We start from the raw sequence: 16236 nt of genomic DNA, 5'->3' as shown, positions 1-16236 counted from the left end.
GAGAAGTGGATCTCCTGATGGTAAGAGATCACCACCGCCTATAGACACCTGCAACACCAGGGGGATTGCAGATGCGTTGCCAACCTATTTAGAGGCCTAAGATGGGATACCTCAAGTGCCAGTAATTTCACCGGCTGTCTTACTCTCCACGCCAAAACACTACAGTGCCCAGCTTCACATCAGGATTAGCGAGGAAGATGGTGGTAGCAATCCGGGCGGACCTTGCACAAGGTTCTACCACCTGCAACTATGCTAATATGCTGAGTATGTTGAGGATGTTCCTCTTGTGACAGTTTTTGACTTGTGATTTTTTTAAGATTTTTTTTAATGTTTTTTTTTGGGATGTATTCAAGCGATTTGCTTCAAATTTTGAAATGATGTTCTTATTATAGATTTGCATCTCCACCCAAAAACTAATACTAGTTATCATATAAAAAAAGAAAAAAAATACTCTCTGTTCTGTGTTTTTACTGTACGAGGGTGTACAATACGAGTATGGTTTTCTTGGCGCTATACGCAGCTACTCGCAGCGTTTCGCTCGCAGCGAAATTGTTGTGCGCTCGAGGCGATATCGTTGCGCGTTCACGACGAAAGCTTTGCGGGCTCCCTTCGCTTTCAACTCACCCACAAATTGCCAGCGTGATAGTTCTTAAGCTTTTCTTCTTTAGCAGTGACTGCTGTGAAGTATTTTTTTCTAATAACTACAGTAAATCTACTCCTCAGGTCCAAATTTCAAGATCCAATTTTGAAGGCAGACAGCATCAAGTTCTTGGCTCGTGGGATTTTTTTGTAAAATAATGTCTCTTTTATTTACTCCAGTTATTTACTTTTTGTTCATGCCCAGGTCCAGTAATCTTCACCATTCAACGTAAACATTGTTTCCCTCAAAAAACGACGTCGTAAAAGGCTTCATCCGAACTTGTAATGAGGTCGCAGGCGTAAAAGGTCCAGCTTAAAATGGCATTTACAAATGATGCGAACCTTTTTTAAGAGAAATTGGTATTTCGTTGTAACAGTTTTATTTGTTACAAGGCCCTAATGGATTTCGGTTTAAGAAATTGCTATCGTTCCGTCGAATAATTTTAAGAACCTTGGCGTTTCACGGCCGTTGATATTTACTGTCCGGACCGTTAAAGCGATTGCGTTAATAAAGATTTTTTGCTGATTTCTTACGCTGATGCCTCTATATTACCACAAACGTTAGGGTTTGAGTCGTGATGAGGTACTACCAGTTACTAAGTATTAGCATGCCGACCAGACATGCAAGGAAAAAATGCATGAAAGAAATAGAAACTCTCCAACGTTATACCTACTAACCTATTACAAAAATCGTGCCTAAAAATTTATCCCACTTCCCATCCCACTAATATAATAAATGCGAAAGTTTATAATTCTGTTTCTTTGTTTGTTTGTTACTTCATCACGTCTAAACCGCTGAACAGATTTAGATGAAATTCGGTATACAGATAGTTTTGAGTCCTGGGGGAAGGACATAGATAGGATAGTTTTTGTCCCGGAAAATTGCATATTTCCCGCGGGATAGTGAAAACCGAATTCTACGCGCACGGAGTCGCGGGTAACGGCTAGTTAACTTTATAAGTGAGTGAGTGTTTATTAGTAAGATAGTGAGAAGTGAGATGAGTTCTGTTGCACTAAGTTACTATAACCATAAATTAATGTCAAACCTGCCGTCAAATATCCATTTTGATAGTTTTTTAGCTGACTGCTGGTTTGCAATTATTTGTTTTTGTAGTAACTTGTGAAACAGCAAGAGAGGCGACAAAGTAGCGGCATCGGTTCAGGAAAGAAATTCAAGCTAATACCATTTATGTTCTTCTTCTACGAATTTTGGATGATGAATAACTGTAACTATTTTTTTAACCAAAAAACTTATCATATTCTGTGTTTCAACTTTCAAGACCGGTAATTCATGAATCATTGGCTCATGAAAGGACCAAATAATTTAAATAGGTACCTCCTTGAACTAAGGAGGATAAACTTCATTTAAAACTAATCCAAGAAGGTAGAAAAAGTGTTTTTAATTCCAAGTTATTTTGACGCTACTAGCTCCATCTAACCTGTGTTGCTTGAACTAATTACACGAAACTGTTAGTTAGATACCTTGACCACTCCATGGAATACGATAGATGTCGGTCAAAACCACGTTTACGACCTCAATGAATCTTGTAGTTATGCACGTTTTTCAAAAGATGGCGCTTCATTGCTAGTCAGCGTGCTATAACAGTACCGCATAGATTCGCTAGGTGGCGTTTTATCATTAAAAACTGCTGTCGCGGAATAGAGTAGGTACACAGGCCCCAGCAGTGATAATTAAACAGGACAAAGCAGGCAAAAACTGGAAAGAAAGTTGTTAAGATATTTTTGAGTGCCTTGTGCATGTGATTGTACCGTACTGTAAAAATACCGTCCAACTTATAAAAATGTTTAAAAAATAGCAAAATAAAGCAAAACTGTTGTTCTCGTGATGTTGATATGTATAACTTCGAGTTTTACACAATAGCAATAAATACTTTTTCACTTTTCATGCTCGTAAAGTTCGTATTTGATAAAATTACTTATTATGCTCTATATAGTCTAGTGCTAAAATAAAATCTTCGTCGACCAAGGCAATCAGGTGTAAAACAGCAATAAACAAAAAAGTCTGTACAATTTTTAATTTATATTAAACTAAAAATCAACTAAATCAATCGAAATAGATAAATAAAATTAAAACAATATAATTATAACTAATGCATAAAATGTACAGAGTAAGTGAACAATTGTTTCCACTCCACTGTTGCTATTTCATTTCCTCCCCATCGAAGTGAAAAGTAGAGTGTAGAACTCGAGCATTAAACCCATTTTCCCCTCGACGTGTATTATGAATGTCACGGGTAAAATGGCTCGTTTTATGCTCTTGTTGTACAATCTACTGTTTCACTTCTCATGCTCGTAAAGTTCGTGTTTATGCTGTATCTAGGCGACATAAAATGACTTTTTACACTCTAGTGCATAAAATAAATCTTCGTCTAAGACCAAGGTAATCGGGTGTCAACAACCATAAACAAAAAAGTCTCGACTTTTTTTTTATTAATTTTTAATTTATATAAAACTAATATTAAATTAAATAAATCAAAATAAATCAATAAAATTAAAAAGATTGAATTACTTATATAATAATGCATAAAAAATAAAAGGCACATAGAAAGTGAATAATTGTTCCACTGTTGCTAATTAATTTCTTCGCAATCTAAGTGAAAAGTCGTCTTGGGTAAAATGGCTAGTTTTATGCTCTTGTTTTACAATGTACTATTTACTCAATATATATATTTTTTAATAATAGATAGGCAGGAGTGGAGCAAGAGAGGAGATACCTTTGCCCAGCAGTGGGACAAAAAAATAGGCTAATAAAAAAAAATGACTTTAACCGACGTAAAAAATCGGATACGCATAACTTTTTAATTTTTAAAGAATAGTCTGATTTTGATTTTTTTTTTGGAAAACGTTATGCATGACCAGGCATAACTTTTTACACAGTAGTCCGATTTTGATAATTCTTTTTTTATTGGATAAGGTAAACCTTGAAGTTAGTACTATATAAATTTAGAAAAAAAAAATACCCCGACGGTGCAAAAAAAAGCATAAAATAAAAACTTTTTAACAAAATAATCAAACCGCCGAAAAGACTGAAATGCAATAAACCTTTTTTTATTTAACCTTAATCTAGATACTAGTATGAAGTCGGTGTCTCAGCACGAGCCTGCAGCTGCAGCATACTATATACTTTTTGGGCTTCAATCACTCCTGCTGGCTCGTGCTGAGGCACCGACTTCAAACTAGTACCTAGATTAAGGTTAAATAAAAAAAGGTTTATTATTTTTTAAGTTACCATTGTATTATTAGTAGCCCTCTTGTTCTGAGAGGAGGCCTGTGCCCAGCAGTGGGACGTATATAGGCTGGGATGATGATGATGATGATTATGCAATCAAATCATCAGTAATTGTATTATTAATCGGATAACTTCCACAGGTCACAAGTTAACTTTAGGTCTTTGTCCTAAATAATAAACAAAATAAGTTCAAGCGAACTTAAATTAGATAAACTTAATTAGTGGCATGAATTTTGGTGTCATATCATACCGATATTTCTTCTCCTGCGAGTACGCAGACTCTTTAGTCATCATTGCTTTTCGCTTTTGACGCTGTTTTGGCTATTATCAGCATGGTTCGAAAAATGCGAGCCAAATTCATTTACTTAAGTGTAAATTCATGTAAAAAAAGTCATACGTCATTCAATCGATTTTGCTCTCATTTTACGATCCCTGATTATCAGGTTAATTTTGGATTTATTATAAAAACAAAATGTTTTTTTAAGGAATTTATTTCATCAATTTCAAACTACACTTTCAAAATTACAATTGATTATAACTACGTTAAGCTATAATTTTTACCTAATTCTTGATCCGGACCTACGTCGTCGTTTTTGGAAAAAAAAATTTGACACGTATTTCAAAACTTCAAATTTTGAATTTTAACAATATCACTATCCTACCGTCCATTATGCGTTTACTACATAATACTTTGAGAAGTAACTGTGCGTGAGGGAAGCTACTTAAAATTAGGTCGTTTGTTTTCACAAAAACCAGTTTGTGCAGCTTCCAACACGAGTCACACGCTAAGTCTCACCTATAATTAAGATTAATGTCTATTTACTTTAAAATTAGTTGCACGCTTGCATAAGCTGCTTTGCGGTGGTTTAGTTGATTACGTACTTACATAATATATTATGTAAAAGTGTCTCACATACATCAAAATTCGCTCGTTCCCATACAAAACTACTGATTAGTACTATTTATCTACTTCTTCTTAGTTAAACGAATTATTATTAACAAAATAAATCTGTTACAAACGTAATTTTAAGTCACAAACAACGTATATTAACTCTTCAAAATCAGGTACAAATTAAATAAATTAAGTCTAAGGTAACTGAAGCATCTGGATGCTTCCTCTGGAGGAAGAACATGAGATCGTTTTGATTTTCATCAATTTGATATACTCGTACCTAGTCACTAACAAAACCAAGTAAATCGCTTAAACGCACAAAACCTAGAAATTCAATAGTTTTTCAGTGGCAGAATAAATGGTTGCTTTCAATTAATAAATACATATCAAGAATAATTGCGATAAATTAAACATATCTTTTTGGCTTTCTCGTATCAAATTCTAAATCACAGAAATAACTATGTAAATGTAGTTTTTTTACTCCATCCACTGTAAGATACCACTTGATCTAAAAGCTGTCGCGTTTATTCGTCAAGCAGCAATTTAAACCAAGACATGCTTGAATGGGGGTTAACATCAAGGGCCCCATGTTTTGTCATACTCTACTTAGTCTAATGTAACAAAAAATATAATTAAGTCAATGTGAAAGTTACATAACATGTGCAATCTTTTCTATCATAAATACAGAATTAAAGTGCCGTTAACAATTATTCATTAAACTGGCTTAGGCTTACAATTTACATACAAAGAATGTCCTTATAATGTTCAAACAAATGCAATTACATTATTTCGAGTGCGTTTAAAAAAAACAGCATGTCTATTCTGATTGAAGAATAGTCACACTTTTGGAATAAAAATGAGGCAGTTTATTTGAAACTTTACTCCATCGACAAAATCATAAAATCGATCAAAGTATTGTTGTGAATCCACTATTTTAACAGCTTTTTCTATGACATATAACTTGGCAACAGCAAACTTGTTTTTCACACGTACACTCTACAAATACATCGGCATTCACAATGAATTAACTTCGACCTTGGAGGATGTATAATTAATACAAAATTATAACATAAAACGAACACGGTCGCACCGCCTGATTTTTGTACAGATGGAATAGTTATACAATGACTCATAAAGGTGTTTGCGTGCATAAAATACTTTTAAATTATATGCACAATGTTCAATTGTTTTAGGCCTTATTGAAAGTTTAAATATTCGTATTGTATATAGCAGCATTACTGAAGTAACTACAGCGATGAGTAAATAAATAATTTTATACGAATCGGCTACGTAATAGTTACCGAGTTACACGGTTATAGCATAAATATAATGTTTTACTATTGTTAAGTTATCATTATCATTGTTTGCGTCAATCGATTCTGACAAGCCAGATAAGAGCTAACTTATTTCCATACAAGCTTAAGATAAATGATACTTAGCGTAATAATAAAAGTAACTGTTTCGTTACACACAGTAAACACTAATATACTGAAATAATGCTTTCTGATTAATATGTGAATAAATAATATTATCTTATTTGTACAAGTTGCTGCGGTATGGGGACTAGCATAGTGTTACTGCGTTGCAAATAATACAACTGTAGTTTGTGCAACCAAAGAAACCACCGTCATTTGAAACGAATATTCTTTCATAGCGCAGACTACACAATTTCTGAGCATTAATTTTAAAAATACATGAAGCAAATTTGCCATAGCAAATTAATGCTAAATAAATTACACACTAAATTCTTTGGTAATATTCACTGAGTCCTTCTAAATCTTAAAATACAATAAATAACATTGTGCTTCCTATCGCGGCATTCAAAACTTAAGGGATACAAAACATATAAATCCTCTCATTTAGTTCTGATACCGTCGAATCACTCCTCGTATTCTTCTGAAGTATATCTGCAGCTTTTCACAGCTTGTATGTCAGTGCCACATGTCTTTGCCTTGGCCCGTTCACAGTAGGACAGCGGGGAGTGGCGTGGATAATGCCATATGTTCCGCTCCTCTAACTGGAAGCCTTTGGGCGGTGACGTAGTGACGCATCAAGGCAGGGACGTTGGGGAAGGCTGTAGCAGCACCACCCAGAGTGTACCCCTCTGTGTTGCGGCAAATCCGCATGTGCATAAAGCCACGGGTCGATCTGTAGAAAGAATAATTTATTAATACACAATTCTGGAAAAAACTACGAGATTATTTTCATAGTTACAAAGATCAGAAACATTGAATACCTATCTAACGCGGATAAACTGATATTACCGGGCAAGATAATAAAATTGGTGATAGCAGTTATAGGATCCATTCAACAAAAGGATATTAGTTAATATATTTATAAGCGTGACATTATGGTTAGTTGTAAAACTCAATATTGACCGCGATTTTAATTGGGACAAATTAACTTGCAAGATTTGAGCTGAACGTACCTATGCACATAAATATCAAGACAACAAAAACCTGCAGGTAGTAGGACCTTGTGCAAGGTCCGCCCGGATTGCTACCACCATCTTGCTTGCTAATCCTGCCGTGAAGCAGCAGAGCTTGTACTGTTGTGTTTCGGCGCGGAGAGTAAGACAGCCGGTGAAATTACTGGCATTTGAGGTATCCCATCTTAGGCCTCTAGGTTGGCAACGCATCTGCAACACCCCTGGTGTTGCAGATGTTTATGGGCGGTGGTGATATCTTACCATCAGGAGACCCACTTGCTCTTTTGCCATCCAGTCGAATAATAATAATAAAAAACAGTAAGAAAAACTTACTTTAAACTTAAGGAGTAATCGTGTTTAGCAGACTCGCTGTTTCGCACTAGGAAAACACCTTCGTTTGCATCCCTCAGTAAATTTTCAGCTTCGACGCGCGTTAATGTCCCGTGATACCACCTAAAAAAAACAATAAATATAATATAATTTATAAATAAATCTGAAATAAAATAAACATTACAAGATCTGTATTCTTACTAAATTTCAAAACAATGTAACATACCCTTGTCTATCGAGCGGGAGTGAGGCGTCGACGAGATCTCTAGGCGGAGCGATGGGTCCTAGGTTCAGATGCAGTCCTTTTGAACTGCCAGAACCGCCGCTTCCGCTTTCGAAGTTCAATGTCAATTTTTCTTTGTGTTTGTTTCCTGAAAATATTTTTTTTTTATAAAACGAACGCAACTACGCTTTTCGATGGCATAAAATCTTATCTTATATTTAGAAACACTTAACAACAACGAACCAAAATGCCTCATCTCGTTTAACGTCAAACAACACGCAATGGTCCTTAATCCTAAACTTCTAACTGAACTGTACAGCTACAAATTGATCGCAACATGTACAGGAAAAAGTTTCCCTCAAAAAGCACTCAACCAAATTAAATATTGGGAAAACATTGGCCACGGAAATTCGTGTGGAGCAATCTAAAGTCATACGTCTTAATCGGCATAATGTGGTAGCAGTCAGTGCTACTTAATACCAACAATAGATGCAAGCCGACAGTCCCTTCTTGGCCCTTTGTGGCAAGATTGACAAGTAAACCTTTCCGACGTGATTGAGTTATGGTAACAAAATGACTTAGGATGTTTCTTGGGATACTACGAGATTGAGATAAAATAACGTAACAGTAAAAGTAGATACTAACCTTGATTTATTAAGTCTTGAACACTTTGGCTGGAAGATGCATTAGACATGACACTTCCAAAGTCATTATTTAGTTGCAGAGACTGTCCTCGTAATTTACGACGTAATTTAGGCATATCAAAAGGCAGCGACCGAAGATCGGCTTCGGCTTCAGCACGTCGCCTTCTTAGTTTTGGCATATCAAATGGAAGATCTGAAAGATCTTGGTCTTGGCCTTTGTGCTCTTCTTCGGTATTGCTGTTTTTAAAATTGATAAATGTATTCCTCGAATCAACTCCTTCTCGCGAGTGAACAGATATACCACTATCAGATCCTTGTATTTCTGCATCACCGGTTGTAGAATGTCGGAATGTAAGATTTAATAAATTTCTATTTTGTAATGCACGCCGTTTCGGCTTTGCAACTATTTCAACTGTCGTTTGCATCATTGTGTTTCCTGTTTCGATGTCTTCAGGAGATACTTTTTGAGAATTATTATTCCTATTATTATCTGAAGTTTCAGAACCAGGTTCTTGCGAAGATTTATCAGAGATAGGACTAAGGATGTGTAGTTTGTTGTTATGGTGTCCAAACCCCGACAGTTGCATATGATGTGATTTCGTAAATGGGACATTACCAGAGTCTGAGCTATGTGAACTAAGAGACGATGAGCGACGACTTTCAGAGCTACTACTGCTCCTATCCCCATCACTCGTGCTACTTCTAAGTGATTCCATACTTCCCCCACTACTGCTCGTTGCCATACTTTCAGTACTTGAGTATTTGCGTCGGGGACGTGGCGCACCGGGCCTGCCTTTAAATTCCATTATAGGGCCGACCCCCTTTGGCCCTGCGTATCGATTCAATTCAGGTGTGTCAGAATCGGAAGTGGGTCGGCCCTTAATCTCTAAAAAAATACCGTCTTTTGATTGCCCCCTCTCGTCATCAGCTTCTCGAGATTCGCGAGGTTCTCTTAGACGCTGTGCAGCGTTAAGTTCAGTAGACGTAGAACCTTTCAAATCAACCATGCTGGCGTCGCTGCTGGTCAGTGTCTCCCGTGCTCGTAATGATTTTACAGGTAGTCTTAAATCTTTCAACCGAGGATGTGCAGGTTGTGACTGAGGCAAGTTTGGGGCACTTTTAATGCTATTCATAGCAGAACCGTCTTTTTGCTGAAATTTCGTTGGCAACGGTGCAGTTGAAGGAGGCGACGGTGTGTAACCACGAAGTGGTAGTTGAGATGTCGATGCGGTTCGTTCCTCTTCTTCAATGTGCACTTTTTCTAACTCTTCTGATAATGCTGAGGCATTACCTTCAGTTTCCCTTTTTTGTCGAATTGTTGGGATTTTTGATCGCCGAACGCTATCTGTTTTCATAGTAACTTTTCGGCGTCCTTTGTAATCTGGCTCACTGCGCTCTACAGCCTCAAAGGCAGATGATGCAGAAGATATGACTTTTCTCTCTTCGGCTTGTAAAAGGGCTGGGTGGTTGCTGACACGATCGAAGTCATCCAAGTCATCGTCCGAGCGGGCAATTTTACAGTCAAAAGCTGTTTCATAAATTTGGCGGGTAGTCATCTCTTGCGGCCAGCGTGGCAGCGGCGCTGGCACGTAAAAGACGCTACGAGAAGGTCTGTGCTCCTCTACATCTTCTGGCGCGGCGCACACGCAGCCGGCCGCGTCGCGCCCGCGGCGCCTTGGCGGCATCCACGCGCTCTCACCCGACGAAGATGATGACCGCTCTAACTCACGAAAGCCATCTTCGGCGACTGAAAATCGTTTCGGCAGATTTGGGCGAGCAGCGACGTGCGGTGCGTCTAAGCTAGCGGACTTTCTGTACCGTGGGCCACGGGAAGATGAAGTCGTGGACGCCGTTGGTGCGGATGGAGCGGGCGCCGGGGGAGCTGTTTTGAACAAGTCGCCGTAATAATACGGGCTAGGATTTCTACGGGGGGTGTTGGCGTATCGTGGGTCTGAGCGACCACTGTCGGGTGAATGTAGAGATGGTGCTGTCGCAAATGGATCAAATTCACCAAATTCGTCTTCTTCTCCTTCCGTTGATGATGAAGGATCCTCAGATGTGGATTCTGAAACAATCAAAAGTTATAGCTTACAATTATTCGCAAAATGTAACGGGCGAAACAAAATATTTTATGTTAAGAGAGATAGAAAAAGAAAGTGTGTTATGTAATTTGAAGAACCGTCTCAGCGACATGGCTCTTGAGAGCTTTCGCAGATAAACTAGGGCCGGTAACAAGGCTGCCGCAAATGGTCGACCGCTATAGTTACGTCTAAGGTCGCTTCGTCTCAAGTGCCATCGTTTAAATGAGCATGCGGTTATGCCTGTGCTCTTGAGAAGGCAACCCGCTGTTGAACATAAAGCTTTTTGGTATGTCAATGTAGATAAATGGTGAACGTGTTGAGATGTTTTCGTAATGAAATAGTCTTGGCCTGCGCTAGTATCTACTCGTACGAATTAATAAACTACGATGCAATCGAGGGAATAAACAAAAAGACTCTTTGTGCGTTTTATGTTCATTTAAAAATGTCGCAAATGTTTGCTTTTAAAACAGGGAAAAGGATTTATACAAAAGTTACTGAATGCATGTACTTGTAGCTCATACACGCAAAGCTGATGTAATTTAAAAGGCACCTGGAAATACCCTAATGAGTGTTCCTTACTTCGCACAACAAAGGGAGCATTCTCGAGCAGAAAAAAAGTCTGGATTTATTAAGCCTCCGCGCTACGATCATATAACGAAAAGAAGGTAGGTATACTATTGCAAACTAGGTACTTGTTGTTATTTTCGTAAGTAATTAAATGTAATTTCTTTATTTTACGACATTATTTAAAGAATATAGGATTTCAACATGTTTTATCTGTAATCTTTTGATTAGAAATCGAGTGTCCGATAGTATTTATTTATCGTATTGATTTTGACAGATTTTATCACTGACTCACATTATTTAGATAAACGATAGCAAAACTCCCATGTAGCTATACCAATTAATGTTTATCTTTTCGGTACATTCAGTACATTTGTAACATTAGAAAATTATTTAGGTTCAGTACAGTTAGTAAATAGGTGCAATCGTACTTAAGTTGTAATTTTTTTGCCTAACCCTTGGGAGCAAAATTAAAATTTGTGGTGACTTTACTGAACATCATTGAACATTACAATCTTTCTCAAAAATACATACGTTATAGATTCTTAGGCGCTTTTGATATGAGAACGAGTATAACAAAAAATATTTTAGAAAAAATACACGCCTGTTGTACAGTTTATTAAACAAAGAAACAGCGAACAAGCCAAATGCAAAACGTGTGAGCCTGACATGGGAACTTTATGACTCCCAAACCCCACCAGTCACGGCAGTGACAAAACGATGGCAAAAACTGGGCAAATTGTCTATTAGCGCTGTGGGGACTCCTAAGTGACGTCATTACGTGACGTGATTACTTTTCCGCATGGGTGACCGGCACCCGCGACGAGTCAAAATTTGTTAAATTGCCGCGATTAACGTGCCAAATGTCTTTCCAAAGCGCTGTGTGAAAGGTTAAAGGTAAACAGTTAACAATCATATAGGGCATTACTAAAGCATTTATTACATTACAACTTGAGCACAAGTATATTTTCGGAAATTGTGCTTTTTATCTTTCGATCTTTCAAACTTTTGGGACTATATTGCGGTTTCATTTAATGATCAAATTGTATCTTTCGGGTTCAATGACACAATAAATGCGATTGTAACATGAGCACTAAAACAACGTGTCAATACTCTCAAAAAAATGATGAGTAAACTAATCAACGCCGGCCAATCCATTTGTGTGACGTTAATGACAAAAAGCTGGTTTCACCAGAGAAGCAGACCGCAATCAAAAGCCTTCGCTTATTACGTCCGGGACATTTTTTCCAGTCTAGACCGACGAACAAACGACAATAGGCGCTGATTAAAACTTGTAATTGTTACTCCGGTAGTAGTGGGCCGTATCAAACTTACGCCGACGGTCTCTACTTAATGAAAAAAAACGTATTAGTAGAGGAAAAAGACCAAGTACGATCTAAACTTGCGTAGGCTAATTTGAAAGCGTTCTAAGTAGTTTTGATAGAAGTCGTAAGTATTAGAATATTAAGCAGATAGTTAAACATGGATACTCGGACTAACTACGTCGAAAGAAATTTGGCAACGTGGTCAGCCTATACATATTTATATTTTTCGCACACAACATTTTTCTTTTATTAAGCTTGTGGCGAGAGACTAGATACACTACCGGGAACAATGCGCTAACTAGACTGCACCGCGATTGTTGCATCAGAAGAAAGAGGCCTTTGTCCCTCGGAGATGGGAAAGGATACGCTCAAACCGTGAGAGTGTGCGAAAAAAGGAACCTTAAAACACTGAGGAAACTTACGAAAGTTAAAGCAGCTGCGCGAGAAAAGATAACATGCAACTAGGTAGGTTTCCAAGTATATATTCAAACTAGCTTTTGCCCGCGGCGTGTATTCGGTTATCGCGTGTTGTTCCCTCGGGAACTGTGCATTTTTCCGGGATAAAAAGTAGCCTATGTCACTCTCGGGCCCATAAACTCTCTATGCCAAAAATTACGTCGTACCGTCGCTTCGTTACGACGTGAAAGACGGACAAACATACACACACACACACACACACACACACACATGGATATGACAGGCTACCAGCAGGATATTTATCTCAAGACAATGATTTAATATCAAATCAAGTAATCAATCTAGATGCTTATGACATGACATATGGACCCACCGTTTTTTATCATGATCAAATTATGTTTTAATACGAAATTATGTTTATTACAACTCAGAGATGTAAAAGAATAACATGAGAATAAGGCTGTATTGATTTTAAACATAATATGTCCTAATAGTTTCGGTTGATCACATGTTTGATCCACATATTCAAATGATTGAAGTAAGTTAAAACTCAATTGAACTTACCAGATTCGTAGTACGGCTGTGAGCGATGTCTCGCCTGCCTCTCGTGCCTCAATGGCGCAGATGGGGCAGGCTCTGGCGGTGACTCGACGGAACCTTCCGGTGCACTCTCAGGGCTCCTTCTGGAGACCCCCGGGGCCGACAAATCAAAATCAGTCCTCCTCGCTGACTCGTAATCAGCCCGGCGCCTTGCTGACTCAGCGTCAAACTCTGCTCTTCGTCCGGAGTCACCGTCGAACTCTCTCCCACCGTATCGTCGCCCTGATTCGTAATCGTAAGGACGACGACACGAGTCGAAGTCGTAATTGTTACGGCGAGTGTCGTAACGCCATCGAGTGGAGTCGGGGGATCGTCGCTGCTCTCGAGAGCGGCGGCTGCGCTGCGGCGACCGGCGCGCGGTATCACGAGGTGTGCAATATGCTTCTATGAATTCAACCTGCAACAATCAAAAAATTGTATTTACTCGACAATGGAAGATAAAATCGTTTTACGCCGTAATCGTTGCACATCAATAGTAATTGCATACCAAATGACTATTAGTATGAAAGGAGCCCTTCATCAAGAAGGTCGATTATGTGGCAGAGTAAAGTGGTAATAAAATGCAGCGGTCACATATCCGGCGGCCGTAACGGTCGGTTAGCCGTCTCTCCCCTCGCCGGGGCGTCATTACCACGACCCGCTCGTGTTTATGGGGACGGATATAAAGAATATTATGAGATATTGTACTAGCATTGACGATACGATGAGGTGATAACATTCCGAGGGACGATGCCAAATTTAGTTCGTACCGAGACAAATTGTTATGGTGCGCGGCCGCGGCCGCCCTGTGTTGACGTGCTGTTTGACGCTAGATGCAAAGAAATGTGTGTAGAATGTCTTTCTCGGTTACAATCTTAAATTTCCACCTTATTCCGTTGAATTATCTTTTCTATAACGCGGTTAGAACACGTGTGGGTCGTGGAATCTGTTCAAATGAGATGATATCTGTTTAAGCCGAGGGTGGTTTCGGGCCATTAGAGCTCGTGATGAGTTCCCGCTTCCGCGCCTCCGGTCACGAAGGGCTCTCTGCGTAGCGACTCATTAAGAACGAAATTAGTAACAACGCTAAAGGATACATCTTAACGCTTTAGACTGCGCGTAAACAGCTCTCGTGTTTACGCACCTTTTAATGTGTAAGTACTTGAGTTAATCGTTATGGTTTACGTAAGAATTAGACATGCAGTGAAACGTAACAATGCGTGCATCATAAACGCAAATGCGTCAGGTAAGTAATGATTTTCACTTTATGATTCTGACATCGGCAAAGGTTGGCATAAACTGTAGCTAATTTCTAAACTGACGTCGTTAATAAGTAATTTTGAAAGGCTCACATAAATTAGTATTTTTTAAAATATAAATTGACAATATTTAACCTTTACTGTATATAGTAGTGTGTAGGTATGTAAAAATTGCAGGTCGAAAAGAGGGCTGCAATCCGATCTGCCTGGGGCTCACGAAACTCTTTATTCAAACTTTTACTATAAGGGTTGCTTCATCTGGCGCATTGTTTAACGATCCGCTGTTATGCATGAAAATTATTTTACATAATTAAACGTCGAGCTACCCTCGTTCTGATTTGCGATGTCGACAGACGTTTCCGTTCGTTATTTGCATATTTTGCTACGTTACTTAATTAAAAGAAGTCATCGACAACAACTGTAGTGAATCCTTTTCTTTTCTTCGAAATCAGGAGAAATGGATGAATATGCAGTACCTGGCCGCTTGAATAAAGACCAGAGAGGCTCGCATTTTATTTACCGATTCAAATCAATGCGATGCCGCCACTGGGCCGTAAGGGTTAACTTTGAAAGGGATCAAATTGAATTCTGCTGGAGCACACATGTTCACGTCTGGCCATTCATCAATTGTATCGTATAATAGGGGAATAGTAGACAACAGGTCACTTCCTGTGCGTAGAAACTATTCCATTACAAGTACAGCAACGTATGAAAGTCGTGTTAGGTACACGTGCAATATACATAATCGAGTAGGTATCGCAAATTGTTCTACGTATCATCCAAGTAAATTTTCTGACGCTAATCTAATAACAACTATTGAATTGGATCAGTGTTATCGCAAGTTAGGTACCAATCCTGATTGACAAAATACTATAGTAATCATAAACCTCCAGTCAGTATTTATTTAAACTATTTCCCGAGTAAAGACATAAATGAAATGAAGCAAAAAAACAGCAATAATACCGACCTTGCGGGGATCAACTGGAAATATGAGGAAACATAATGATCGATTTGCCATTTTAATAGTCAATCCTTTAGACTTTAGATCATTATAATTTTATGGATAGGAGATAAATTTACGATTTCTCAGAATGATGAATGAGCGATGTGGAATTAAGTATCGAGAAGTGCGTAGATCCTGTTTAATTCCAACCGCGTAGCGTGACTCAGCGACCTTGTTAGTCCTAAGTATTGGGTGTCATTTAGATCATTTTAAGTGCGATAACATGCTCCTCTTATCTCACTACTATTTAACGTCTTAAGACTCGTCACAAAACAATGGAGTGTGAATTCTAAACATTATCTGAAAGATTCTTAAACAATGCCATATTACAGGTAAACACTTCGCAACACAATTCAACATTAGGGTCTGGCAAAGCTGAGCGGCTTAGAGTAGCAACTAGATGCAAAAGTCAATTGTATACATGTAAATATGCACAGAATGAGAACAAGATCTCAAGGAGAAGGAAGTTGTCCATATAAACAATTCCGGGTTCGCCCGGCGTGAGTAATCCGAACAGCATGAAGGATGTGGGACAAGACGCAGCTTTCAGACGGCCGGTGACTCACAGCCGGTATTAATACCGGAGACACGCCTCCTGGGAT

At 38.5% G+C, this 16236-nt stretch overlaps 1 protein-coding gene across 3 annotated transcripts in view; it reads right to left on the bottom strand.

Annotated features, from left to right (window-relative positions):
* Window positions 1-4362: 4362 nt before the first annotated feature.
* The window catches only part of hwt (SH2 domain-containing adapter heavyweight), a 172753-nt gene continuing 160879 nt past the window's right edge, over window positions 4363-16236 (bottom strand). For all 3 annotated transcript variants that reach the window (XM_074104250.1, XM_074104252.1, XM_074104251.1), the window contains 5 exons: window positions 13358-13790; window positions 8408-10471; window positions 7766-7910; window positions 7543-7662; window positions 4363-6929 (listed from right to left, as the gene is read on the bottom strand). In XM_074104250.1, the coding sequence (XP_073960351.1) occupies window positions 6743-6929; window positions 7543-7662; window positions 7766-7910; window positions 8408-10471; window positions 13358-13790 (2949 nt within the window). In that variant the 3' untranslated portion in view covers window positions 4363-6742. The remainder of the gene's footprint in view (window positions 6930-7542; window positions 7663-7765; window positions 7911-8407; window positions 10472-13357; window positions 13791-16236) is intronic.

Source organism: Choristoneura fumiferana, chromosome 21, assembly GCF_025370935.1.
Source record: "Choristoneura fumiferana chromosome 21, NRCan_CFum_1, whole genome shotgun sequence".
NCBI classification, from domain to species: domain Eukaryota; kingdom Metazoa; phylum Arthropoda; class Insecta; order Lepidoptera; family Tortricidae; genus Choristoneura; species Choristoneura fumiferana.
The sequence above is the reverse complement of the archived record's forward strand: the minus strand, read 5'-3'. Positions and strand labels throughout refer to the sequence as shown.